General features: G+C 42.1%; 1 protein-coding gene across 2 annotated transcripts in view; it reads left to right on the plus strand.

Annotated features, from left to right (window-relative positions):
* DOCK1 (dedicator of cytokinesis 1) overlaps positions 1-25884 on the plus strand; it is a 540104-nt gene that overhangs the window by 108209 nt on the left and 406011 nt on the right. For both annotated transcript variants that reach the window (XM_049855211.1, XM_049855210.1), the window contains exons 19-23: positions 4281-4378; positions 9648-9737; positions 10075-10175; positions 14982-15116; positions 22462-22570. In XM_049855211.1, coding sequence (XP_049711168.1) covers positions 4281-4378; positions 9648-9737; positions 10075-10175; positions 14982-15116; positions 22462-22570 — 533 coding nt within the window. The remainder of the gene's footprint in view (positions 1-4280; positions 4379-9647; positions 9738-10074; positions 10176-14981; positions 15117-22461; positions 22571-25884) is intronic.

Raw genomic sequence — 25884 nt, forward strand, 5'->3', positions numbered from 1 at the left:
GGGTGAGTCACTCACAGGCTTTAAGGCCATGTAGTACGTTTCCCTGGAGTTTCTGGTGGTGCAAATGGCTAATGCATTCAGCTGCTAACCAAAAGATTGGAAGTTCGAGTCTACCTGGGGGCACCTTGGAAGAAAGTCCTGATGATCTACTTCTGAAAAATCAGCCATTGAAAATCCTCTGGAGCACAGTTAGGGTTGGAGATGGCTTGATGGCAGCTGGTTTGGATACTTTTCTCTAGTGCTGCCTTCACTGTGTTTTGCCTGCAGCCTTTATGAGGTGTCCTGGCTGGTAGTTGTTGTAGAATCTCCACAAGCAGGTGAAATCTGTTACCTGGGGCTGGGCTCCCTGCATGCAGCATGCGGAGAGTAGAGAGTCCCGGGGGAGCTTTTGTGTTGAGTGCCCAGGGAGGGGCAGTCAGTGTGAGGGCACTGCTTGGGAATGGGTCATGGAGAGGAGGCCCTGTACACCAGCACCGCTGTCTGAACGTGTCCCTGATGGTGCCACTAGCCTGAGAGACTCCAGCATCCAGGCCTCATCTGACCTGGGGAAAGATGACCTCTCCAGGGAGGTGGCCACCCACGTGTGGTACATTCACTTTCAATAGAGCTGATGTGTGTTGCCGTGTTCACAGGGAAGGCGGCCACCACCTTATGCATGGCCCGTGCTGCAAAAGTGTACTTGGAAGTTGTTCTCTGGATCCTGAACATACTTTCCTTTTCAAAACAATGTGTTCAACAGTTTGGCAGATCCTCAGAAAGTTAAATGTTAAACGACCGTATGACCCAGCAGTCCCACCCCTAGGAACATCTATACCCAAAAGAATTGAAAACAGGAATGCAAACAGGTGTGGGTACACCAGTATTCATTGCAGCATTATAGCGGAGGTAGAAATACCCCAAATGTCCATCAACGGATGATGGATAAACAGAATGAGGTCTATACACAGTGGAATGTTGTAAAAGTCATAAACGGAAATGAAGTCCAACATGGATGAACCTTGAAATGTTATGTTGAGTGAAATAAGTCAGACACAAAAGGGCGGATATCATGTGATCACACTTAGATGAAACAGGCAATGTGTAGAGACCAAAGCTCATTGGTGATTACCTGGGATGGAGGAAGGAGGAAGGGGGGCCATTGCTTAGGGGGTGCTGAGCAGTGGTGGTGGGATAGTGCATAAAAGGATGGTGGTGGTTGTACAACATGATGAGTGTGATCATATCACTGAACTGTACGTGTAAAAATTGTTGCATTGACAAAAGTTTTGTCATGTATGTTTTTACCACACACACACAGACACCCCCCCCCCCACACACACACCCCCACACACAAAAAGTACTCAAGACTGGAACAAAACAAAACAAATGTCCTGAGGAGTAGTTTGCTTCTGGGGCCCATCTACAGAATCCTTCTTGGTGCACATGTCACCAGACTAGAGGGGCTAGACCAGGAGCTGTCCCAGTGGGTGGTACTGGTCTGTCTCTCACCTCCAGCCTCCTTCTATCTCACCAGTCCTAAGGTGATTCCCTCCCTGGAGCCCTTGGTCGCAATGCCTGTTCTCCTAGCAGCATCTGTTGCTAGGCAACAAGGAAATCCCCAAGCTTGATGCTGACCCAAGGTGGAATCTCGGGGCTTTCATTTCCCCTCCAACCCACTATTCGTCTTGTCGGGACTGGGGCCTGTCATGTGTGTGCAAAGCAGAACTGCCCGATTGGCATCTAAGTGAGCATCACATCCCAAATTCCCATTTGAGAATCATTTTTCTGAAGCTCTGATTTATTACAGCAGAGTTCCATTGCTTAGGGATAAGCAGTGGCTGAATTATTCATCGAGGTTCGTATGAAACATCTCTGTTCTCAACACTGTGCTGCATGCTGTGCGGGACATAAAAAGACATCTAGGATGTGAGTCCTCTCCTCAATTAGCTTACTACATAATTAGTGACAGAGGAGAGTCACGAAACCAAGAATAATTATGGGCTAAACTGCAGTGACTCGTGGGAAACAAGGGCACAAGGAGGGGGCGCCTGGGCTGACTTGGGTCGTTGTGAGGAAGGCTTGGCAAGCCCTGTTTTCTTACAGACTCCCCCTCCTCAAAGAGATTTTTCTCCTGTTAATATGCCTTTTCCTTACTAATTTATGTTTCCTTGAATTTACAATACAGAGGTAAACCTTAAAAAAATAAAACAAACAAAAAATTGTTGCTATTGAGTCAGTCCCCAACTCTTGGTGATCCCATGTGCTACAGAGCTCTGGTGGTGCAGTGGTTAACAGCTCAGCTGCTAACCAAAAGGTCAGCAGTTTGAATCCACCAGCCACTCCGTGGAAACCCTATGGAGCAGTTCTACTTTGTCCTATAAGGTCACTCTGAGTTGGAAATGACTCAATAGCAGCAGGTTTGGTTTTCTTGGTTTTGACTTTTCCAGAAGCAGATCACCAGGCCTTTTGTGGAGCTGCTGGGTGGGCTCAAACCATTTACCTTTAGTTTAGCAGCTGGTTGCAAACTTTAGCCTCCATCGTATCCAAAGTGCTGCCAATTTTGAATGAAATAGGATCCACACTGGTAACCCTCCTGAGATGGAAATCACCGTTAGCCCGGGACCAAGAGTGTGTCTGGGCACTTCGTAGCCTTTTCCTTTGCTTCACCTTTGATGAGAGATCGAGATATGTTACCTTCCACAATAAAGGTTACGTCTCTCAGTTCCAGTCCTCTCTCTGAATACTGCTATTAGTACTCTCTGAATACTGCTATTAGTACTACAAGCTAGGCATAGTGCTCGGTGCCCTCCACGCGTCACGTGATTTAATTCTTACACCATCTCTGTGAATAAGGCATCTTTGTCCCGATTTTTGAGATAAAAAAAAACTGAGGTAGATTGCTTGCCCAAGGTCGTGTAGTTACTATGTGGCCCAGCTGGTATTTAAGCCAGGTTGTCTGACTCTGTAGTTTGTACTTTTACACATCTATGGCACCCTAGTATTCTGTCTCCCTTTTGTTTTCTCTTTTTTTTAATTCTTTTTCTCAGCAGCATTTGCAGGGCAAGTTCAAATACATGGAAATGTGTGTTTCGGTGCTCATTGTATGTCTGCTTTTTTGTGTAATTTGATCCTGAAATTATCATGAGCATCCTATATTCATTAAAATTCTACCTATTGCCAAAATTATATTTTTCTTTTCAGTATTAGCTTGGATTTTTCTTGTGGAGACAGGTGCTGTAGCTGAAGTTCCTTCCTGATGAGCATAAATAGTAAATACACTTCACTCATTGTATTTTTTCAAGTAATGGAATATTAATATAACTTAAAATGAAAATTCTATGGGCATCTGTTCTTTCCCAGAGATGATTGGAATTCCATACTCCTGCCTTAAAGAACACCTTGGTGCCTTCAACAAAGTCATTTCTGCACGTTCTCTTCCACCTTCAGCCTTTAAAAACCTATGCGTTCAGTCCCTGATTTTTCAATTAAAAAACAAGGAAACAAACACACAAAAACACAACCATGAGAACCAAAAACAATATGGAGGCCTGGGCCTTGGCGCTCTGAGCAGGAGTGGTCTGAGCTGTCCAGGGCCATCAGAGCTGCGAGGACTGCCCCCTTGCAACCACCTCACTTTGTAGTTCCACTACTTGAATTTTTGTTATTTTATTTTATAGGAGCCCTGGTGGCCCTGTGGTTAAGCACTTGGGTACTAACCCAAAAGGTTGGCTCTTGGAACCCATCAGGTGCTCTGTGGGAGAAAGATGTGGCAGTCTGCTTTGTAAAGATTTATAGCCTTGGAAACTCTGGGGCAGTTCTGCCCTGTCCTGTAGGGTCACTATGAGTCGGAATCTACTTGATGGCAGTGGGTTTGTGTTTATTTTATACTATTTTATCTTTATTTTTTTTTCTTATAGTAGAGGCTTGTTCTGAAACGGGAAAATAGAACTCAGGAAATGCTGGCAGCACTTTATAGAGGAGCAGCCTTCTTTCCTGTCTTCTGCTGCTCGGGAGCGGCCTCTTTGTCCAACTAGAGAGGAGTCCTTTTTACAGGTTCCTGAATGCATGTTTAAAGCTCCGTCATGGAGATGGTTTCATGGTAGATGTAGTCGGAGAGAAGGAATCCAACCACACTAGGTTTTAAGGCTGTTGCTGCAAAGTAATGAACTATTTAGATGACGAGCCTTTCAAAATAGGGTTGATTATTTTCTTGTTGTCGTTATTGTTCAAAAACCACAAAAGGCGTGAACCAGGGAGACAAAGTTTGCTGTGCAGGAGTGACGTTCTCCCTTTGTTTTCAGTGGACCTTCTGGGGCTCCTGAAGTGGCGTTCTAACACCAACCTGCTGCAGCAGAACTTGAGGCAGCTGATGAAGGTTGATGGCGGTGAAGTGGTTAAGGTAACCTGAATCCCAGAGGGCTGCATTTTGTTCTTTTTCTTCTTGTACATGAATTAACAGATGTAGGCACTGCTTCCAAGGTGGTATAGGATTCTGGCTACAGTCCCTTTAACAAGTAGTTTCTTTAAGGTATTTAAGATACACCCTTCTAAATGGAAGGGACACTCCTTATATTCTGGTTCTGGAATGGTGGTCTGGCTTAGCTGTGGAGGCTTTGTAATCAACCCACTCTTGGGTTCCTGTCCCTCTTCCAATGGGTTCTAGCTGTGGGTCTGACAAACGTTAAATAACCCCCTGAAGCCTCACTCTCCCCACCTGTGTAATGGAGATACTAATAGTGCCTCCTTCATAGGGTGGTTATGAGAGTTAAATGAAATATGGTAGCCTGTATCTGGCACTTGGAGGTGCTCAGCATGTGTTATATCTTACACATTTTCATTGTCATTGCCATCCTCACTGTTACTGGTCCTGGCTCACTACTAGTGGCAAGCCTGTATAAGTCACTTGCAGAGGTGTATGGGGTGGTAGAGCGACTACAGGTCTGGGAGTCTTGTCCATTTTCTGGCTATGTGATTCTGGACTTGTTTCTTAGTTTTCCACATGGCAGGCCCTGGAGAAATGTTGAGTGCTCATTTCTTGTGGCCTCAGTATGTTTTTCTACAAGGTATAGCAGTCAGATTGGGGTGATCTCATTGTCTTCTGAGCACTCAGATTCTGTAATTCTTTATTCTGTTTTGTTTGTGGTTCTGGTGTTTTTGTCAGCATTAGGCACTTCTTGCTCTCATATGTCATTTAATTTGCTTAAATGACTTTTCCTTGTAAAGGACATGCAGTTTTGGCTTCAGTACGTTCCACGTTGGCTGGTAAGGGATCAGCTGGTCACTAACGTGGTATTTCGTAAGCGTGGCCTTTTTAACTGAGTCTGTCCCTCGGCTGCCTCTGTTCTTCACCCTTTGAAAGTTGTGCTTACAAAGGAGACTATCTTATCTCTGTAAAAATTAATTACTTGAAATGGCCTTAATTAACCAGCAACGTGGTTAACTTCAGTATAAATTAATTTAGTTGCACCGCTTTCCTAAATTCATTATAGAACCATTCGAACATATCCTTGCTCATCTTAAAATTTTAATCATCTTTTCAGGTCCTTGTCTTTTACCAATGGCTTGGACAATGTTAATTGCATTTTAAACTTCCCTGGGTTCTATAAATTCCCTAATTCAGATGGAAACTGGGTGAATAACAGAACATACTTAAGAAGACACACAGTTAATGAGATTTTGTTCTCTTTCATTCTGAAGTTCCTATATTACATCAGGAATTCGCTGTATTTCTGCTGGCCTGTTGTCACACCAGGAAAACTCTAGAGTTACCTTGTCTGCTGTTCCCCTCCATTCCCATCATGTCATCTGTTATCAGGCACTGTCGTTCATCCTTGGTAATAGTCTTCACATCTCTCCGTCTGCTTCCTGTCCACACTGGCATCACCATCACTCAGGCCTGGATGCTCTGTCCACTCCTTACTTAGTTTGTTCTCGTTGTTGGTAGCTGCTGTCCAGTTGACCCCCGACTCATAGCGATCCCACGCACAGTGGGATGAAACGCTGCCTGATCCTTTGCCATCCTCATGATCAGTTGCCGATCAGACCATCGTGTTCTATAGGGTTTTCATTGGTTGATTTTCAGAAGTGGATCTGAGGCCTTTCTTTCCAGTACATCTGAATCTGGAAGCTCTGCTGAAACCTGTTCAGCATCGTAGCAACATAAAAGCCTCCACTGACAGACAGGAGGTGACTGCACGTGAGGTGCATTGGCTGGGATTGAACCTGGGTCTGCCACGTGGAAGGTGAGAATTTTACTGCTGACCTGACTTTTATTCTTCCCATTCACTGGTGTATCCTGTACACCGTATATGCCTAGAGGGGTAGATTGACTCGCCCAAGGCCACATGGACTGCTAACAGCCAGCCAAGACTAGATGGGTTCCCAGCCTGCAGGCAGCTCCTTCTACTCAATTTAAGGACGTGATAGCATGTGGGCTGTTAGTTTTATTTCATTTATTCATGACCTCTCTTTATGTATATTTATTCCTGGTAGTAGCAAGATGGCATTGCTTGATAGAGTGAGAAAGGTATTTGCATATTTAAAAAAAGATACAGTTTCCCACTAAGATAGAGAAGGAAAACGGTGATGTTGGTCTTCCAGTGGTGGTCTTGGAGGAGTGATGAGATGTCAAAGAGGCCTTTTGTGTCAGGGATCCCTGAAGCAGGCCTGGCCATCCCATCAAGACAAATGGCATGGTCAGTAGCACAGACACCAAACGGCAAAGGGCTGGACCTCTTTGACATCTCAGCCTGTTTGTGTGACATTTCCCTTTACCATGGTGGCTCCACGGCCAGACAAACAAGGTTCCAGCCCTCTGCCGTTTGGTGTCTGTGCTACTGACCATGCTATTTGTCTCAATGGGATGGCCAGGCCTGCTTCAGGAACTTTGCATGCACTATGCCGAGCCAGGGCTTGGCACCTGGTGGCCTGTTGGCAGGAACACTGGGCTGTTAGCAGATGGCATAACGTTTTGACCTTTACAAGGATTTTACAATCTGAGTATGGTGGAAAATGATACAAAGGAAATGAAGTGGTGCAGGTCCAAATAATGACCAAGGTGAGGGAGCCCTTGATGTCCAGACCAGATGCCTCTTGTTCAGGATGATTTTATCCCCCTCCCCTTTGTGTGTGACATTTCCTGGGACAACGGCAGCGGGCAGTGGCACAACAGAGTAGAATGAGGATTTTATGCCATCATGGGTCTCTGCTCTCTCTCTTACTGGGCCCAGGAGGACGTCCCCCATCCTGGGGCAGGCCACGGAGGCTCTTGGCTTGGTGGTGTTAGAGGGTCCCCAGCACAGTGGAAGGAGCAGCATGGCCAACACTGGTTTGGGAGCCCTGTGGCTGGGCTCTGCAGATTAAGGGCTGTACAGTTTGGGACCTGCTGTGGGGGCTGAAAGGCCCTTTGGGTGCTGTGCTCAGGCTGAGCAGTCCAGGAGGAATCTGGACCAGACGTCTGACCTTGCTGTCCTTTGTCATCCATGCTAGGAGTCCATGCCTGTTCTTTCTTTTCTTGTTATATAAGTTTCATTGAGACATAATTCCTGTACCATAAAATCCACCTTTTCAAACTGCACAATTCACTGGCTTTTTTTCCTACATATATGGGTCGCTATGAGTCGGAATCAACTTGACGGCAATGGGTTTGGTTTTTTTTTTGGTTATATGTACATATCTACATACCAATATCTATAAATATATTTAGCTTATTTTCTGTCGTTGAGAATATACCTAGCAAAACATATACCAATTCAATTCAGTAGTTTTTAGTATATTCATAGAGTTGTGCTACCATCACCACTGTCTAATTTCTGAACACGCTTATCATCCCAAAATGAAACCCCGTGCCCTGTAGCAGGCATGCCCCATCCCCCGATCCCTCCAGCCCCTGGCAGCTACTAACCTACCGTCTGTCTCTAGAGATTTACCTTTTCTGAACATCTGAGTGAAATGATGCTATACGTGGCCTTTTACGTCTGCCGTCTTTTCCATAGCATGTTTTCAAGTTGTAGCATGTATCAGAACTTTGTTCTTTTTTATGGCCCAACACTATTCCATGGTGTGAGTGCACCGCATTTTCTTTATCTGCTCGTCAGTTGGTGGATATCTGGGTTGTGTCTACTCTTTAGCTATTATGACTAATGCTGCTGTGAACGTCTGTGTACAAGTTTCTGTGTGGACGTGTGTTTCCAGCACAGGGGTGTGTCCCTAGGAGTGGAATTCCTGGCCGCGTGGTAACTCTGTGTTTAACTTTTTGAGGACTTAACCAAACTGCTTTCCAAAGCAACCGCGTTTTGCGTTTCCGTGAGTAGTAGTGGAGGGTCCAGTTTCTCCCCCTCTTCATCAACAGCTGTTACTGTCCACCCTTCTGATTATAGCCAGTCTAGTGGCTGTGACCTGGTATCTAACTGTGGTTTTGATTTGTGTCTCCCTAATGACTAATGATGATTTATCAGTATGCACTCCCTTTTTATGGCTGAATAATGTCCCATTGTATTGCATCCCACCCATTCTTGAACTCCTCCGCCAACAGGGAGCTCACTACTTTTAGTCTAGTATTTTTCAGTTCATCTCACACTTGCTGCAGTGGTGGATGATGGTGGGGTCTGAAACGAATTACAAGGGTAACATACGTTTGAAGTCTTTTTTTTTTTTCTTTTGGTGATTACATCCACCATGTTTTGTCATTCTGTGTTACAGTATTTCTTTGGTAAATTTTGGTAGGTTATAAAAGTAATTTTTAAATTACAATTGAGTAGTGAGCCCTTCTTGGCGCATCACTGTGTACCCCAGTTCCAGAACCCCATGCCTCTTCCATCCTTGGGCATCTCAGTTCATAGAAGCCTCTTTATTATTCTCAGCTGGGGTCTGTCCCTACGTGGCGTCTGCCCTCAGCTGTATCCAGTGAGTCAGGTCACCTTCCCAGAGTGCCATTCAGCTGTTTGTCACCAAGCTGGTGAAAATGAGGAAAAGGGTTGGAAGATCCTCTTGAGAACAGGTGGTTGGGCATTTCCACGGTGGCGAATCCCTCCCAGTGTGGTGCAGGGTGGCGTTTCTTTGTTCTGGACTCATCCCCAGTTATAGTCTTCTGTATCTAATGGCTGAGAAAAATCCCTGAAGTAGATAGCTTCATAGATAGCTGTTAGGAAAGGTGGTGTCTTATTTCCCAGTGCTGCGATAACAGAAATACCATAAGTAGTGGTTTTAAAGGCTAGAAATGTATTTTCTCATAGTTAAGGGGCTAGAAGCCTGAATGCAGGGCGCTGGCTCCAGGGGAAGTCTCTCTGTCCGCTCTGAGGGAAGGTCCTTGTCTCCTTCAGCTTCTGTAGCCCAGCATTCCTTGGTTGCTTGGCAGCCTTCACGTGGTCTCTCTCTTCCCCGTTTCTGCTTTCTTGTCTCTGTGTCTCTGCTGCTCCTCAGAACTCAGAAGTCATTAGGCTTAGTACACACCTGCCATTGATACGGTTTCATTAACATACAAAGAAAATCCTATTCCTAAATGTGATGATATCCTCAGGTACAGGGATTAGGATTCCAATACACATTTTGGGGGACACAATTCAATCATAACAGGTGGGTATTTGGAGAATTGCCAAAGGTGATGGTTTCTGAAGCTTGGGGAACACCCAGTTCGTCTTCTGTGTCTGCTGACTGTTCTGTAACCGCAGTTCCTTCAGGACACCTTGGATGCGCTCTTTAACATCATGATGGAGAACTCGGAGAGCGAAACTTTCGACACACTAGTATTTGATGCTCTGGTAAGGGTTCTTCACTTTTCGTCCCCTTAGATATTAAGGTACTCTTCCAAGCTCCGGCCTTGGAAGCTGGGGGTGGATCTCCATCATGGAAACCTTAAAAGCGGTTTCAGTTGTAAATCCAATCAAAGTAGATGAGTTGAGAGGAAAAAAGTTTCTTTTAATGAAAAACTATGATTATGCAAATGTAAATTCTGTGTTAAGAAGAGGTAATAACCACTGACCAACTTATGTCTGAAAATGCCCTAGTTCATTTATTCACGTTGTGATACAGATTTACATGAAGACTCCAGAAGGGTTTACATCATGTTGCTAATGAAAATGTTGATTAACTTCACAGGTATTTATCATTGGACTAATTGCTGATAGGAAATTTCAACATTTTAATCCTGTTTTGGAAACCTACATTAAGAAACACTTCAGTGCAACATTAGCCTACACGTAAGTTCCTTTTTGTTGTTTTAAAACCAGTGCTGTTTTTGTGTGTTTGTTATTAAGAATCTTTTTCATATGCCATATTTTATGCAAATATGTTTGCTCCCTCCCTCCCCCCCAAGGTATTTTCATAAGCACGCTATGCTGTTTTTCCTTTTTTATAGCTACATGTAAAAAAAAATTGGTATAGCAGTGTTTACGAAAATACCTTGCAGGTTGAGAGATCGGTTGGCAAACAAATGTAGGTGTCCGTTACTTGTGTAAAAACTTGGTAGTTTTATCTGTGTTTGTGCATTTTTCCCCTCAAAACTCTGAATTTTCTGGTATAATTTTATTATTGTTTTTCTCTTAATAGACTTAAAAATCTTGTTGGAAGAGATAGCTGATAAATTATCATAACGTCAGGGAATAAATTCTTGTTCTCCCCACACCTCCCATTTATCTTTGAAATTTTGAGTTTCTGTTGGATGAAACTGATGTATGGATGCAGAGCACCTGCCTCACTGCAGGTTCTCAACAAGCATTTGATGAATGAGTAAATGGATTTATTTCTGTTTTGAAGTTATTGGTTGTTTAGTGTGACTAAAATGCAGTTTTGTATTTTCAATATTTCTCCTTGCTCTTTAAAGAGGGGCTTCTCTTTTGTGCCACAAACTTCGGCTACTACTAACTTGGATTCCTAGTGCCCACTCAGCTGCTGTTGACCTACCCAGTCCTCCTCTCTGCCATACCCACCCCTTGGGTCTATTCAGACACCGAGGCCCCACACCTAGTATTAAGAGTACAGTCCTGGAGCCAGGCTTCCTGTGTTTGAAATACAGCTCTGTCACTTAAAAGCTCTGTGATCTTGGGCAAATTGCTCCACCTCTCTGGGCTTCAGCCTTCTGTTCTGTAGAAAGGGCATAATCACAGGGCTGTATGAGGATTTAAAGGAATTATTTTAGGTAACATCCTTGGAAGCATCCTTGGCTTATGGAACACCATGTAATTGTGAGCTTTATTATTATTAGAATTACTATGACCTCTCCATGGTGGGTTTTGGTACTGATTCCAATGTTTTATTGTATGAGTTGTGGTGGAAAAGAAATATTTAAATGATCTAAGGACATCCCTCTTACAATCATTAGAAAGCTCTCTTTAGTGTCGGTAAATTGAATCCAAGCTTCCATCTATGTGTTGAATATTTTTAAGGAAAAACCTGCTTGCCTTATGTGTGTAACCGTGAAGTCAGGATCAGAGGATTCTGGCTCTTGGATGCCAGCAATTAGTGTAACCCAATCCGGCCCCTGGATTCTTGGGTATCATCCAGCGCACAGTGTCTTAGTCACCTAGTGCTGCTATAACAGAAGTACCACAAGAGGATGGCTTTAACAAACAGAAGTTTATTCTCTCACAGTCTAGGAGGCTAGAAGTCTGAATTCAGGGAGTCTGCTCCAGAAGAAGGCCTTCTCTCACTGTTGGTTCTGCAGGAAGGTCCTTGTTATCAGTCTTCCCCTGGCCTAGGAGGTTCCCGTGCAGGGAACTCGGGTCCAAAGGACACTCACCGATCCCAGTGCTTCTTTCTTGGTGGTATAAGATCCCTTCCTCTGTGTCTTAGTCATCTAGTGCTGCCATAACAGAAATACCACAAGTGGATGGCTTTAACAAAGAGAAATTTATATTCTCACAAGAAAGCAGGCTAAAAGGCCCAATTCAAGGTGTCAGCTCAAGGGGAAGGCTTTCTCTCTCTGTGAGCTCTGGAGGAAGGTCCTTGTTCTCAGTCTTCCCAGAGTTGAGGAGCGTCTCAGGGGTATGGACCCCAGGTTCAAAGGACGTGCACTGCTTCTGGTGCTTTCTTGGTGGTATAAGGTCCCCAACTCTCTGCTTGCTTCCCTTTTATCACTTGAGAGATAAAAGGCTATGCAGGCCATACCCCAGGGAAACTCCCTTTACCTTGGATCAGAGTGGCGACCTGAGTAAGGGTGGTGTCACAATCCCACCCTAATCCTCTCAACATAAACTTACAATCACAAAATGGAGGACAACCACACAATACTGGGAATCAAGGCCAACCAAGTTGACACATATTTTTGGGGGACACAATTCAATCCATGACACTCTGCTTGCTTCTTACTCGTTTTATCTCTTGTAAGATAAAAGGTGATACAGCCCACGTCCCAGGGAAACTCCCCAGGCTGAGACCTGAGTTAAGGGTGTTGCATCCCACCTTAATCCTACCTAATCTTGCCTCATTAACCACAGTAAGAGATGAGAATTTACAACGCATAGGAAAATCACATCAGATCACAAAATGGTGGGCAACCACAAATACTGGGAACCATGGCCTAGACAAGTTGATACACATTTTTGGGGGACACACTTAAATCCAAAACACCCAGGATGAAAGATGTGTAAGATTACTACCTTGAAAATTACAAAACACTACAGACAGAAATTAACGAAGAACCACATAAATGAAGATATATGCCATGTTCATGGATCGAAGGATAAAATATTGCTAAAATGTATATTTTCCCCAAATTGGTCTATAGTTCTGACACACTCTGAATCAAAATCTCTGCAGGCTTTTTTGAAGAAATTGACCAGCCAATTTGAAAATTTACATGGAAATTCAAAGTGTCCAGAATAGCCAAATTATGTTTTCAGGACAAACTGATTTCAAGACTAACTCTAATGCTTTGGTAAACAAGGCAGTGTGGTATTGGCATAAGGATAAATAGTTCAATAGAACTTCAGTAAGAACATAGAATACTGAATAGACCCCACACACGTATCTGCTGTTTTGTAACTGCTGTTTTCTTATTCACAGTGTGATGCAATTTTTCCATCCCTCCCCCTCTTATTTATGTAATAGCTGTGCAGTATTCCATCGTGGTGATATTTCATAATTTATTTAACCAGCCCCCATGTGATGGACATTTGCGTTGTTTATATACATATTTTTTCTATAGACAATGCTGCAGTAAGTATCGTTTAATACATCTGTATAAGGAGCCCTGGTGGTGCAGTGGCTAAGTGCTTGGCAGCTAACTGAAAGGTTGGCTGGCAGCTAACTGAAAGGTTGGCTGTTCGACGCACCCCTGCGGCTCCACAGTAGAAAGGCTTGCTGATCTACTTCCATGAAGATCACAGCCTAGGAAACTCTATGGGTCAGTGCTACTCTGTCATATAGGGTCTCCATGAGTTAGAATCGACTTGACAGCACCCAACAACAATGATACATTTGTAATTGTTTCTGTGGGATAGACTACGAGAAATGGAATTGAAGATGTCAAAGGATTTGAAGGTTTTAAATATTAATAGATATTGCCAATTTATCTGCCAAAGACTGTCCTGCCTATTTATCCTACCTGTGTTGTTCCTGCTTCCCCATATCTTGTGTGACTACGTTATTTTCAGCCTTTCCCATTTATTTATTCCAATGTACTAGGCAAGCAGTTGGCAACTTGTTATTTTAATTTGCATGCATTTATTTATGAATGAATTTGGCTATTTTTTATATGTTTCTAGACTATTTGTCTTCCCTTTTTCTGTGATGTACCTGAATGAGGCCTCTTGGGTTCATTTTTTCCACCTCTAACCTTCTCATGTATCTTGAAGGTCTCAGTAAATCTATTATGATTTGAATTTTCTGAATTAATTAATTCCAGAAAAATAGAAATGTGTATGCTTTTTCCTTCACTTTGAGCCTGGGAATTTAAAAATTATCTATAAACTAAGCACTTGAAATAAATTTTGAAGCTATGAATTAAAATGAAACTTACAGCATGTAGTTATTTGTACCAGCTGCCTTCAACTATTTCTGTAGTTGGATGGAAAATTTAGAAAAAGTTCTGACCAGTTTTTGTGCATTATGAACTGTATAAACATCTATTATAAAAAGTTTTAAATACTGTCAGGTAGGAGAGATACATGTTTTTAGATCACAGTTTATACGTACATAGACTTGTAAGAGAAGTATGGTGATTACACTTTTAAAATTAAACTTTTGTGGGGAAATTCTGTTATTTGGAAATGTGAAAGGTATTTAAAAATCTTTTCAGATATCCACCCATATTATTCTCATATATTGTGTGTACTCTTCATAGAAGGATTCTTAGAAAATTCATCAAGAATTTAAGAATGTTTCCTATTTGAAAAATTTCTTGTGAAATTTTTATTTTCAGTGTAAGAACTCCAGATTTTTAGAAAAGGAACTAAAATGAATCGAGGTGGCTGAGAAGATTTCTAAGAAGTACTGTTTCGTATAATGTCTTTTTTATTGTGGTAAAACACACATAAAATTTTCCATTTTAATGACTTTAAAGTGTACAGTTAGTGGCGCTTAGTAGATTCAAAGCGTTGTACAGCCATCAGCACTGCTAGTTCTAGAACATTTCAGTATGGTGCCTTTTTGGAAAGATTTCCTGTGACTCTGTTGGGCTTTACTGAAAATCTCTTAGATTTTTTGTTGTTGTTGTAGTTTAACATGAGGAAATCCAGTATACCTACTTAACCCTTGGCTTCCTCTTTTGTAAAGTAGGGGTAATAGTACTACTGCCTTAGAGTGTTGCCGTGGAGGTTAAATTAGAGAACATTCAACACGCTCAGAACAGTGCCTAAGGCTTAGAAAGTCCTTATCGAATACTCAGGTCTTGCTCCCCTGAGAGTTATTTCAAGGGTCATCTTGTCAGACTAGAGAAATTTTTACAAATATGCATACACTGAGAAGTATAAATTAAAATAAAAACCACCTACTTGTACATTGCCAACCAGTTTGAGACATTGAACATTTCTGAACTTATCGTTAATTTATGTTTCCATTATGAACAGGAAGCTGACAAAAGTGTTAAGAAATTACGTGGACAATGCTGAGAAGCCGGGCATAAATGAGCAGCTGTATAAGGCGATGAAAGCCCTAGAATACATCTTCAAGTTCATCGTGCGCTCCCGGATACTGTTCAATCAGTAGGTACCCCCATGCTGGCTCACGAGAAGACTTTCCAGAAATCCTTTACTTCCTTCCTTTTCTGATAGCATCTCCCAAATATGTGAAACTAAGACTCGCCATCTTTGCTTCTAAGGAGCTTGTGGTTGTACTTTTTCCAAGACAGATTTGTTTGTTCTTTTGGCAGTCCATGGTATATTCAGTATTCTTCGCCAACACCACAATTCAAGGGTGTCACTCTTCGGTCTTCTTTATTCATTGTCCAGCTTTCGCATGTGTATGAGGTGGTTGAAAACACCATGGTTTGGGTCAGGTGCCTCTTAGTATTCAAGGTGATATCTTTGCTTTTTAACACTTTAAAGAGGTCTTTTGCAGCAGATTTGTCCAATGCAATGCACTTTTTGATTTCTTGACTGCTACTTCTATGGGTGCTGATTGTGGATCTAAGTAAAATGAAATCCTTGAGAACTTCAGTCTTTTCTCTGTTTATCATGATGTTGCTGATTGGTCCAGTTGTGAGGATTTTTGTTTTCTTTAGGTTGATGTGTGGTTCATACTGGAGGTTGTGGTCTTTGATCTTCATCAGTAAGTGCTCCTAGTCTTTTTTTTCAACCAGCAAGGTTGTGTCGTCTGCATAACGAAGTTTGTTCATGAGTCTTCCTCCAATCCTAACGTCACGTTCTTCTTCATATAAGGTTGCTATGAGTCGAAATTAGCTCGTCAGTACCTAACAACAACAGCAACAACAAAGATCTGCTATGGGGATAACACCAACACCAAAACACAAACCTCCCTTGGCCACGTCCATCAGTGGACAGTTGGCTGCACCAGGCACTGATCAGGGGCTGGTAACATCTTTTCTGTTGCCCTGAGCCAGCTTCATGATGGGACTAGCTGTTGAGAGCTTAGATCAGGTCTGCATTGCTGTCTCCTGTTGTGAAGACTGTGTGGCTCAGGGCTCCTCTTCCCCGAAAGACTGAACTTTCTCCCACTCCCTTTTTATCCCTCAGTCCTTGAGGCAGCACCTCTCAAATGAACCCTGCCTCTTCCAAGTGTGGAACAGGCACATACTCTGTATGCCTCACTGGCCGGAAGGTTGTGTGACAGTGGTCTACTCCACCAGTTCTCCAAAGGAGAAAGAGGCCCTTTGTCAGGGGACTTACAGCTTTCACATCAAGTAAGACCTCTCCCTCACCCTGCCGCTCTGTGGTAGTTCCTCCTGAGATGTGAGGACACAGCAGTGCTTCTTCCACCACAGAGGTGTGGGACCAAAGCCCTGGTGGTAGGGTGTGAGAGACAATTCTCTCATTGCCTTTGCCTCCTTGTCCTCTTGTGTCCCCTCCCCCTGTACATCCTAGCTGTTTTAAGGCACCTTTTAGGAATGGTCTTCCATGTCACATATACAGGCTGCCCCAGGGCCTGTCACATATTTTTCAGAACAGGCTCTGGGCTTCCTCATTGTCTGGTAGCTCTACTCAACTCTTCTGACTGTTGAAGCTGTGGTCCTGAGGCTTTGATATATGGTAAGAAGAAGAGAGAAAAAAGGTCAGATAGATCTGGAATTACCAGAGTACCTGAGAGATGTTAGTTTAGGATAAAAGTGTTTGTTTGCAGGTCTGCTTTTTGTCCACATTATCTTTTTAATTTTCTGAAGCTGTTTTCCTTCTTTCTCTGTCATCGGTCAACAAACATTACTGAGAACCATGAGTGTGGTTTTCCCATTACCTCAGAAGGGAGTGTTGACTTACTTAGGATTTCTGCTCTCTCCTTTCTTCCGTCCATCCTGCTTTCCTTGCCTCTTTCCTTTCCTTTCTTCTTCCATAAGTACTTAATGAGCTTCTGAACCCTGACTGTGTTCCAGATTTTAGTAGTTTATTGGCCTTATTTTTTTTTCTCTAAAGGTTTCTTAAATGTGGACCTTGGCTGCCTTCTATGCTCCTTGAGGGCAGAGAAGGACGCAAGTTCCTTCTGGGACTTAGACCATAGTTGTAGCCACATTGTGGGAATATGACAGATAATTCTTAAATTTAAATCCGTAGTCTAAAACTGTTGAGAAGATCTTTTAATATTTTATGGATAATATGGTAGGAAAGCAATCATGATCTTAAACTCATGGATAATGGGGTATCTTTATTTTACTAAAGAATTGTACTAAAATTTGTCTTTTGGAATCTTTCCTCCTCACCTTACTCCTTGTTGTCCTATTACATTTCCGTAGTGACTTCTACACCTGTGATATCAAAGGCATTACTTTTAGGTGAAATAATACTGTTTTGTATAAGCTACTTAAAAACACAGCAATCCTCTCTCCCTCACAGATGTGTAGAATGTTTGATCCGTAGCAAGCTCGAAGCAGGTCTCGTGGATGGTGTTTGCAGGAGTTGGGGGAATAAAAACAAACTAAGGCTCTCATTTTCGTAGATGCAACACATTTATTACCTTGGGAGAAAAACAATTGTGCTCACAGCTGGAATTGACAAGCATGTTTTTCTGTTTGCAAGAGGAATGAACTTTTGAGATCTTTTATTTTTCTTCTCCTTTCAAAATGGTCTGCTATGTTTTCCTATAATGCAGTAGTTTTAAATTCGAGGATAATTGACAGTAATTATTCTTCCAAAGAACAAAGAGGTGAAAGTTTGGAGATGAAGATCTTGAAGCTTACTAGGTTATCCCACTATCTTTCTAGCTATGTAAATGCATAGCTTTTGTTTTGTTTAGAAAGCTCATTTGTTCAGAAATGAGAGCAGCAGTGCAAAGCTTGGCCCAAAGAAATTTGGTTGGTGGGGAACCCACTGAACTACTTCTGACAGCCAGGGGCACTTCTCCATTGGTTTTTGTTTGCTTGTGTTTTCTGTGTGGGCGGATTGCATTAACTAGAAAGCCAGGAAGCAGGCCTGTCCTACCTCAGACCCTCTGGATGAAATTACTAAAACAAGTTATCGTTCAGCTCCTGTCTTTCTTGTGCTTTGTGGAGTTTTTGCCTGTCAGCTGGTGTTTGCTTTGTGAATAATTAGTTATTGATGATGAGTAAGTTGTTCCAGATCAGTCATTTTGCATTCATCCCCGAGGTCACAGAAGTAGAATGTAGTTAATAGGGGAAGGTCCTGTCGTTCCTTGTTAGTGAATATTCACAACATTTAAACAGACCAAGGTATGATGCACTTCATTCATTTTTTTATCTACCTGTATGCCTCTGAGTTCTCTCCTCCTCCCTCTTCCTCCACTTCAAGGTGGGCCAAACAAGTGAATCTTCTGGTGTATTTGATAAACCAAGAGGTAAGACTTCATCAGTAGTCTCGTTACCAAAAGATTCGTCAAAGATATCGCTATAAGATGCAAATCATTTAAATGTTCTAAATGTATTGGTCAGTAGCAAAGAACACTGATTACTAAATTTTCATACTTGAAAGAGTCTCACTAGAATTTTAAATGTAATAAAAGCAAAAAACCAAACCCACTGCCGTTGAGTCGATTCCGACTCATAACGACCATATGGGTAGAACTGCCCCATAGAATTTCCAAGGAGCGCCTGGCAGATTCGAACTGCTGACCTCTTGGTTAGCAGCTGTAGCACTTAACAACTACACCACCAGGGTTTCATTTAAATGTAAGAAAGACTCGTTAATTATGGTTTATAGATTTCAGAGCTGTGTTACTGGGGACATGCAGATTTAGAATTGTGACATCTTTCTTGTGGATTCACTGTTATCTTCTGGGTAATGTTTGTAATGAAATGCCTTTTCCCATTCTTTTACTTTCAACCTTTCTGTTTAAGGTGTGTCTTTTATGTGAGGCAGTTAGCTGGATTTTTATTTCATCCAGTCTGACAGTCTTTTTAATGGAATGTTTAGCTCATTTACATATAATGCAATTAGGTAGTATATTGGGCTTATATTATCTTCATTTTAATTTTCTCTTTTACCCATCTATTTTGTTCTCTTCTTTTTTTTTTGACCTTTTGTACTAATCAAAATTTTATTTTTTTATCTGGTTTTCCCCCTCTTAACGTGTTAAACATTCTTTCACTGTTCTTTTAGTGATTATCTTAGAGATAACATGCGCGATTGACTTATTATAGAGTTATTCAAATGATTACTTTTCCACTCCCCCAGATATGACTAGGGAAGTAGAATGCTTTAGTTCCATTTACTCCTTCCTCCCGTTTGTGTTGTTATTGTCATGCGTTTTAATTCCATACATATTTTAACCCCACTAAGACATTGTGTTTTTAAGACATTACTAGTACTGCGATTAGGTGTTAGAGTGCTAACCAAAAGATTGGCGGTTTGAATCCACCAGCTGCTCTTTGGAAACTCTATGGGGCAGTTCTCTTCTGTCCTATAGGGCCACTATAAGTTGAAATTGACTTGGTGGCAATAGGTTTTTTTTTTTTTTTAAGACATTACTAAGGAGCCCTGGTAGCAGTGATTAAGTGATCCACTGCTAACTGAAAGGGTGGTGGTTTGAAACCACCAGTGGCTTTGCGGGAAAAAGATAAGGCAGTCTGTTTCTGAAGAGATTTAAAGCTTCGGAAACCCTATGGGGCCCCTATGAGTCGGAATCGACTCAATGGCAGTGAGTTTAGTTTTTGGTTAAGACGTTACGGTTATTATTTTGTACCATTTGTGTTCATTCAGTATTCTTTATATTTACTCATTGTTTCTCATCTTTCCTTCAATTTCATGTTTCTCTCTGAGATAACTTCCTCCTGGCAAAACTCCCTATTGCATTTCTTTTAGTGCAGGTGTTGCAAGCTCTGTTTGTATGAAAACAATTTATGTCAGTTTAGGTTTTGAAGGACAATTTGATTTAATATAGAATTTGAAGTTAACAGTTATTTTCCTCTTCCACTTTAAGGATGTTATTCTTTTGTTTTCTGGTTTTCATCATCTCTGGTAAGAAGTCAGGTTTCAGACTTATTGTTGCTCCTTTGAAGGTAATGGCATCTTTTGTTCTCTTGCTGCTTTTATGACTTTTTTTTCCTGTGGTTCTTAGCCATCTCACTATGGCTTGCATAGGAATCTTCATTTTACTTATCTTACGTTGGGTTCTCAGAGCTTTTTGAATTTTGGGCTTGATGTCTTTCATCATTTTTGGAAAATTTATAGCCAGTATTCCATTGTCTCTCCTTTTCTTCTGAAACTTCGATTTCATGTATATTAGACCTCTTCATTGTGTCTCTAAAACCCTTTTCTCTGTTCTCTCTCTCTCCTTCTGTTTAGTTATTTTCATGTTGATTGTTTTCTAATTCATGAATTCTGTCTTTTGTTGTGTGTAATCTCCAGTTAACCCATATAATGAATTCCTAATTTTTAGTTTTGGAAGGTGCATTTGATTTAAATTTAGAATGTTCATTTTATTTTTATAGATTTGCTTCTCTAGTGAAATTCTCCATCTTCTGTATTTTAAAATATGATAAGCATAATTATTTTGGTGTTCTTGTCAACTAACTGTAATGTCTGGATCATCTGTGGGTCAGTTTCTTTTGCCTTTTCTTTCTCTTTTATTTGGCCATGTGGTCCTGTCTTTTGTAGGGCTTGATATTTTTTGTTTGAATACAGGACTGTGTATATGAAAAAACTGTAGAATCTCCAGATAATATGATCTTCCTCTAGAGACAGTTCATCCTGTCTTCTAGGCATAGAGAAGGGACCGACCACCTCAGTCCAGTGAGGGAGCAAGCTAGATCAAGGCTGTAGCCTTGGTAAGGCTTAGTCTAGTTTTTGTTTGCCCTTGGCCCTCCAGAGGTTTCAGCTTTGAGTGTACTCTGTTATCTGGGCCATTTTGTGAACTATTTATTTTCTCTGGAAGCTGATTAAAAACTTCATTCTGCTTTTCAGAGGTTTTCATTTGGGTTTTTAGCCTTTCAACCACATTCAGCTACAGGATTTGGCCAATGTCCTGTGGGGTGAATGACTGCATGCTTGGAGCCTCTCCAAGTGTGTGTGACACCTGTCAAACATTTCTGCATCGCACCTGCAGGCAGAAGGTCATGACTCCATAATTTTGATTGTTTAATACACCATTTAAGCAAACCACCATTTGAAAATCCTTATTTACAAAACAAATACACTAGGTTGCAATTTCCTGTTTTAGACAGAATTCTTCTCTTTACAATGGAACTCATCTAAATACAAGATTACCTCTACCCATACCTCTAGGGTAATTAATTATCACTTAGTTTACAAAATTTTCCATTGTACACAAGTTTTCAGGTATGGTATACTTTTAATTAGGCAGAAAACTAGTCTGTATTAATAAACATCTGAGTTGCAACATTTTAAAATTGAAATGCATTGCTTTTTAGTACAGCAACTTGAAGTAACTGTTAATAAATAATTTATAGATGAAACTTATTTACAATCAGTGACATATATGCATTTTTGCAACCAATGTACAACTTCCGTATTATCCATTTGTTAAATACATTCTACTTCTTGAAAATTTGTCCAGGTGCCATTGATTCTAAGAAGAATGAATTTGTAAAGTATCATTACTCTGAAGTAAATTAATTTTGAATTTACTGTTATAATGCCTGTTTCAAATGGTTATAACATCATGTTAAATTTAGGCAATTGTCTTTGTGATCATCAGTTTCGTGATATTATGGGTTTAAAAAACACTGTCAGGAAATAACCCAAAATATTAAAAGTGTAATCACTGAGGGGTGGGACTAGAGCTGAATTTCCCCTCCCTCCTTTTCTTTTTTCCTCCTTTCTTGTATACTTAAGTGTTTTCCAGATTTCTGAGATGTATTATTGTTGTTAGCTGCTGTCGAGTTGGCCTCTGACACATGACAATGCCATCAACAGAATGAAATGCTGCCCAGCCTGCGCCACACCATCATCATTTGGGGATCAGACCGTTGTGACCCATAGGGTTTTCACCAACTGATTTTCAGAAGTAGATCTCCAGGCTTTTCTTCCTAGTAGTCATTTTTAGTCTAGAAGCTCTGTTGAAATCCGTTCTGCATCATAGCAACATGCAGTCTACCACTGACAGATGGGTGGTGGTTGCACATGAAGTGCATTGGCCAGGACTCCAACCCAGGTCTCCCACGTGGAAGGTGACAATTCTAGTACTGAATCACCAATGCCTCATGAAATGTATGACGGTGAAAAAAAATCAATAAGTGTTATCATTTTAAAAATCCTCATCTTAACTGGGAAGGCACACCTGCACAGCTGAGCAATCCCAGTTAATCTCATTTGCAGACTGCCTGCTGTGTTTCTTGGGTGTTGAGGTAATTGCTTCACATTGCAACTTGTCTCCTGGGCAGTTCTGTCATGGCCATGGACGCAGGAGCGAAATGGGGTGAGGGCTCTCCTGTCAGGACCCCGCTGAGCTTTGTGTGTTTCTTTGCAGGTTGTATGAAGACAAAGGAGAGGCCGACTTCATGGAGTCCTTGCTGCAGCTGTTCCGATCCATCAACGACATGATGAGCAGTCTGTCAGATCAGACAGTCAGAGTGAAGGTAGGCTTGGCTCAGCAGCACCAGCTACGGACAAGGCCGCCTTTTGGATGAAGGGCTTCCCACTTCCAGGGCCGTACATCGAGTGCAGCCTGAACTTATGAGCAAAGCCCAGGAGTCTTTTTTAGTGAACATAATCACGCTCAGTGTGTAATGGGATTCCTTTCTGTTTCTCCCTGGGTGCTCTTAAAGACTTTTGTTGCTTATCTTCTTGCTCTTTGAAAAGGAGAGCTCTGAATTTACTCAGTTTAAATAAGGGGAAGTTGATGAGAATAACTCTTTACATGGAACTTTGTCAGGGTGCTTGGGCGCTTCAGGAGATGTGAGAGGTTGATGGTGCTGCAGGCATCCCTGTCAGACCTCAGGCTCCCCCGTGGAAATGCTATTACACAGGCATCCTTTAGCAGATCCTACCTGTGCGGGAGAGAAAGATCCCAGGTGCCTTTGTTCCTGTTCTCCCCACTTTTGCTCACCTGTTCTCAACTGTTGCCCTTTGGAAGAAAGATGCCTTTGCGTCCGTCATGTGAGGTCTAAGTGGTCATTCACTCACTGGCCTGGAGGTATCCCAGGAGGCAAAGTGTGGGGCCCTGGAGGAGACCCCAGACTTGCTCACCTTCTAGTGATTTTTATGGGGCTGACTTTTCGTTGCAGAAACTAGTTGCTGTCGAGTTGATTCTGAGTCATGGTGACCAGGTGTGTCAGAGTACAGCTGTACTCCATAAGATTTTCAATGGCTGAATTTTCGGAAGTAGGCCTTTTGGTTAGTAACTGAGAGAGTTAACTGTTTACACCACCTAAAACCAAATCAAACCAAACCAAACCAAACCCCTTGTGGTTGAGTTGATCCCAACTATAGCGACTCTACAGAACAGAGTAGAACTGCCCCATAGAATTTCCAAGGAGCGGTTGATGGATTTGAACAGCAGACCTTTTGGTTCACAGCCAACCTCTCAACCACTGCGTCACCAGGGCTCCTGTTTGTAATACCCAGGGACCATGAAATTGCAGAAGGAACGGTGCAATTTGCAGTTTGCTACCCACTGTAATTCCCTCAAAGAGCAAGAATCTTCCAAATGATTAGCTTCGAGCTTTCACTCAGTAGCTGTGTCAAATTTCACATCCATCCTGTAATGTTTTTAATGTATTTCTTCAGTAAACCACCTTATGGCTATTGTAAAAATGTTTCCAGAAAGTCATTTCCCACCTTCGAAGCTTTGCTATACGGTCTGGAACAGAGAAGGATGGTGTGTTCAGATGTGTCTCACAATCGCCACGGCCCAGGGAACCGACGTAACCAAACATGAATGAAGTCATCTTGGAGGCAGTACAGCTGTCTGGCAGAGCCCTTGGATTCTGCACTATAATTTCTCCATTTTTAACAAATGTGTTGTGAAAAATTGGTACTCTATGAAGGAAGCCATGTGGTGTGTATATTAAGAGTTTTAGGTAGATAATTTTGGCCACCTGATACTGCCAAAATTAGCAATGTGTTCAGTACATTCACGACTAACTCCAGTGACATTTTGGAAAAACAGACGTGTGTAGTGTAAAAATAGATAAAAATTGCAGGAAGTTTTAAGTAACCAGAAGTAATTTTGGATTTCCAAATATATTCTTACGCTGTTAAATTTGATTGGGTTGGCTTGTGTCTGCATACCTCCATCGAAGTCAAGTCACTTAGAGATGGGAGGTGTGGAAGACCTTTCCTGAGCGGGCCTTTTCTCGTAAGACACAGTGAATTCAGTGATGCGCATACATGAATGCAAACTTTCATCTGCAAGGCAGACGTGCTGGGATTTATTTGAAGTGTCACCTCCCTCGCTGCTGATCTTGTATCACGTTATTTCTCACGAGGTGGTCTCTCAGCAGCTGAGACTGTAGGATGCCTATGATGTGACCCTTGTTTTTATGTTGTTTAAACTCTTTTTCTTTAGTTTTTCTTCTGTTGAAAATAGAGGTAAGATTATGAATTGTTCTATATAGAGAAACAGCTCTTTGGGTTTCTTCAGGGTTAAATGTGGTGGCCCTTGCTGGGTGTTCTGAGTTTTGATGTGGTCTGTGTGTCCTTACGGTGACATGGGGGTCACCATGCCCTCTTGCTTCCAGGTCTTTTTCTGGGTCACCCGACATGGCTTCTCTGGAGCCCACAGTTCATAGTCCCTTTCCGAGAACTGAACCTACCACTCATGTCCACCTTGCGGGTGAGAGTCACCCAGAGGATTTTTTGCCTTAACGAAGGGACAGGAAAGAGGCGTTTTTGGTAAAAATTGAATACGCCGTGAACAAAGTATCCTAAGTCGGGTTTTCAACACGGCCTTTTTCCATGTGTTTGAGGAACACATTTTTTTTTACCATGGTCACTTAATTTAAGCATGCAGACCCTCAAGGAGCAGAATGCTTGGGCAAGTTTTCCTGTTCAGTGGGAGTGGGAGCTATGGTAGATGTGTGGACAAGGCCTTTGCTCTCTGCTCTGCCAGGCTGCCCTGTAGGTCACCCCACGTCCTTGGTTCCTGCTCTGGCCATCCAAATGGTTCTGGAGACTGACTGACCTCTGTGCCGTATTATTCTTCTTTAGTTAATTCTCCCCAACCTCAGGCCTGGAGTCAGATCCTTTTTTCATTGCTTGTTGAAGTTATGTTAGGAGCCATGGTAGTGCAGTGGTTAAGCACTTGGCTGCTGACTAAAAGGTCTTTGGTTCGAACCCAGCAGCTGCTCTGCAGGAGGAAAGACCTGGTGATCTGCTTCCATAAAGATTGTGGCCTAGGAAACCCTATGGGGCAGTTCTCCTCTGTCGCTCGGGGTTGGTGTGACTCAGAATTGACTCAACGACAGAGAACAACATTATTGTTTTCAAATGAAGACAGTGACGCGTAGAGGCTTTAAGGAACTTGGCCAAAGCCGCACAGCTAAGAAGGGTTAGAGCAATGATTTGAACCTAGGCTGCCCAGTTCCAGATCACACTCGTTGGTTTGTTTCCTCTGGAGAGAGGGTTGCTAAGCACCAGCTCCCCATTTGTATTCTAAACCAGGGCCAATTCCTGTCATTCACTCTGATGGACAACAGCTCTGTACCAGAAGCTTTGGGACTGTATATACATAGACATTATTTCCTTGAATAACTTTCCATTTTAGTTAATATGTTTATGCACATACATAAAGCACTTAAAAAACGTTGACAATATGCTTCCGCCCCCCCCCACCCCCCCGCCAAGAGAAAAAAATCTGGATGAGTCCAAAAGGGAGTAATATCACTTAGATGACGCTGGCTATGCAGACTTCCTGGAGAAGGGATGTTGGGGATGGCCTGATTGTGTTGGC

This window comes from Elephas maximus, chromosome 16, assembly GCF_024166365.1.
Source record: "Elephas maximus indicus isolate mEleMax1 chromosome 16, mEleMax1 primary haplotype, whole genome shotgun sequence".
Classification (NCBI taxonomy): domain Eukaryota; kingdom Metazoa; phylum Chordata; class Mammalia; order Proboscidea; family Elephantidae; genus Elephas; species Elephas maximus.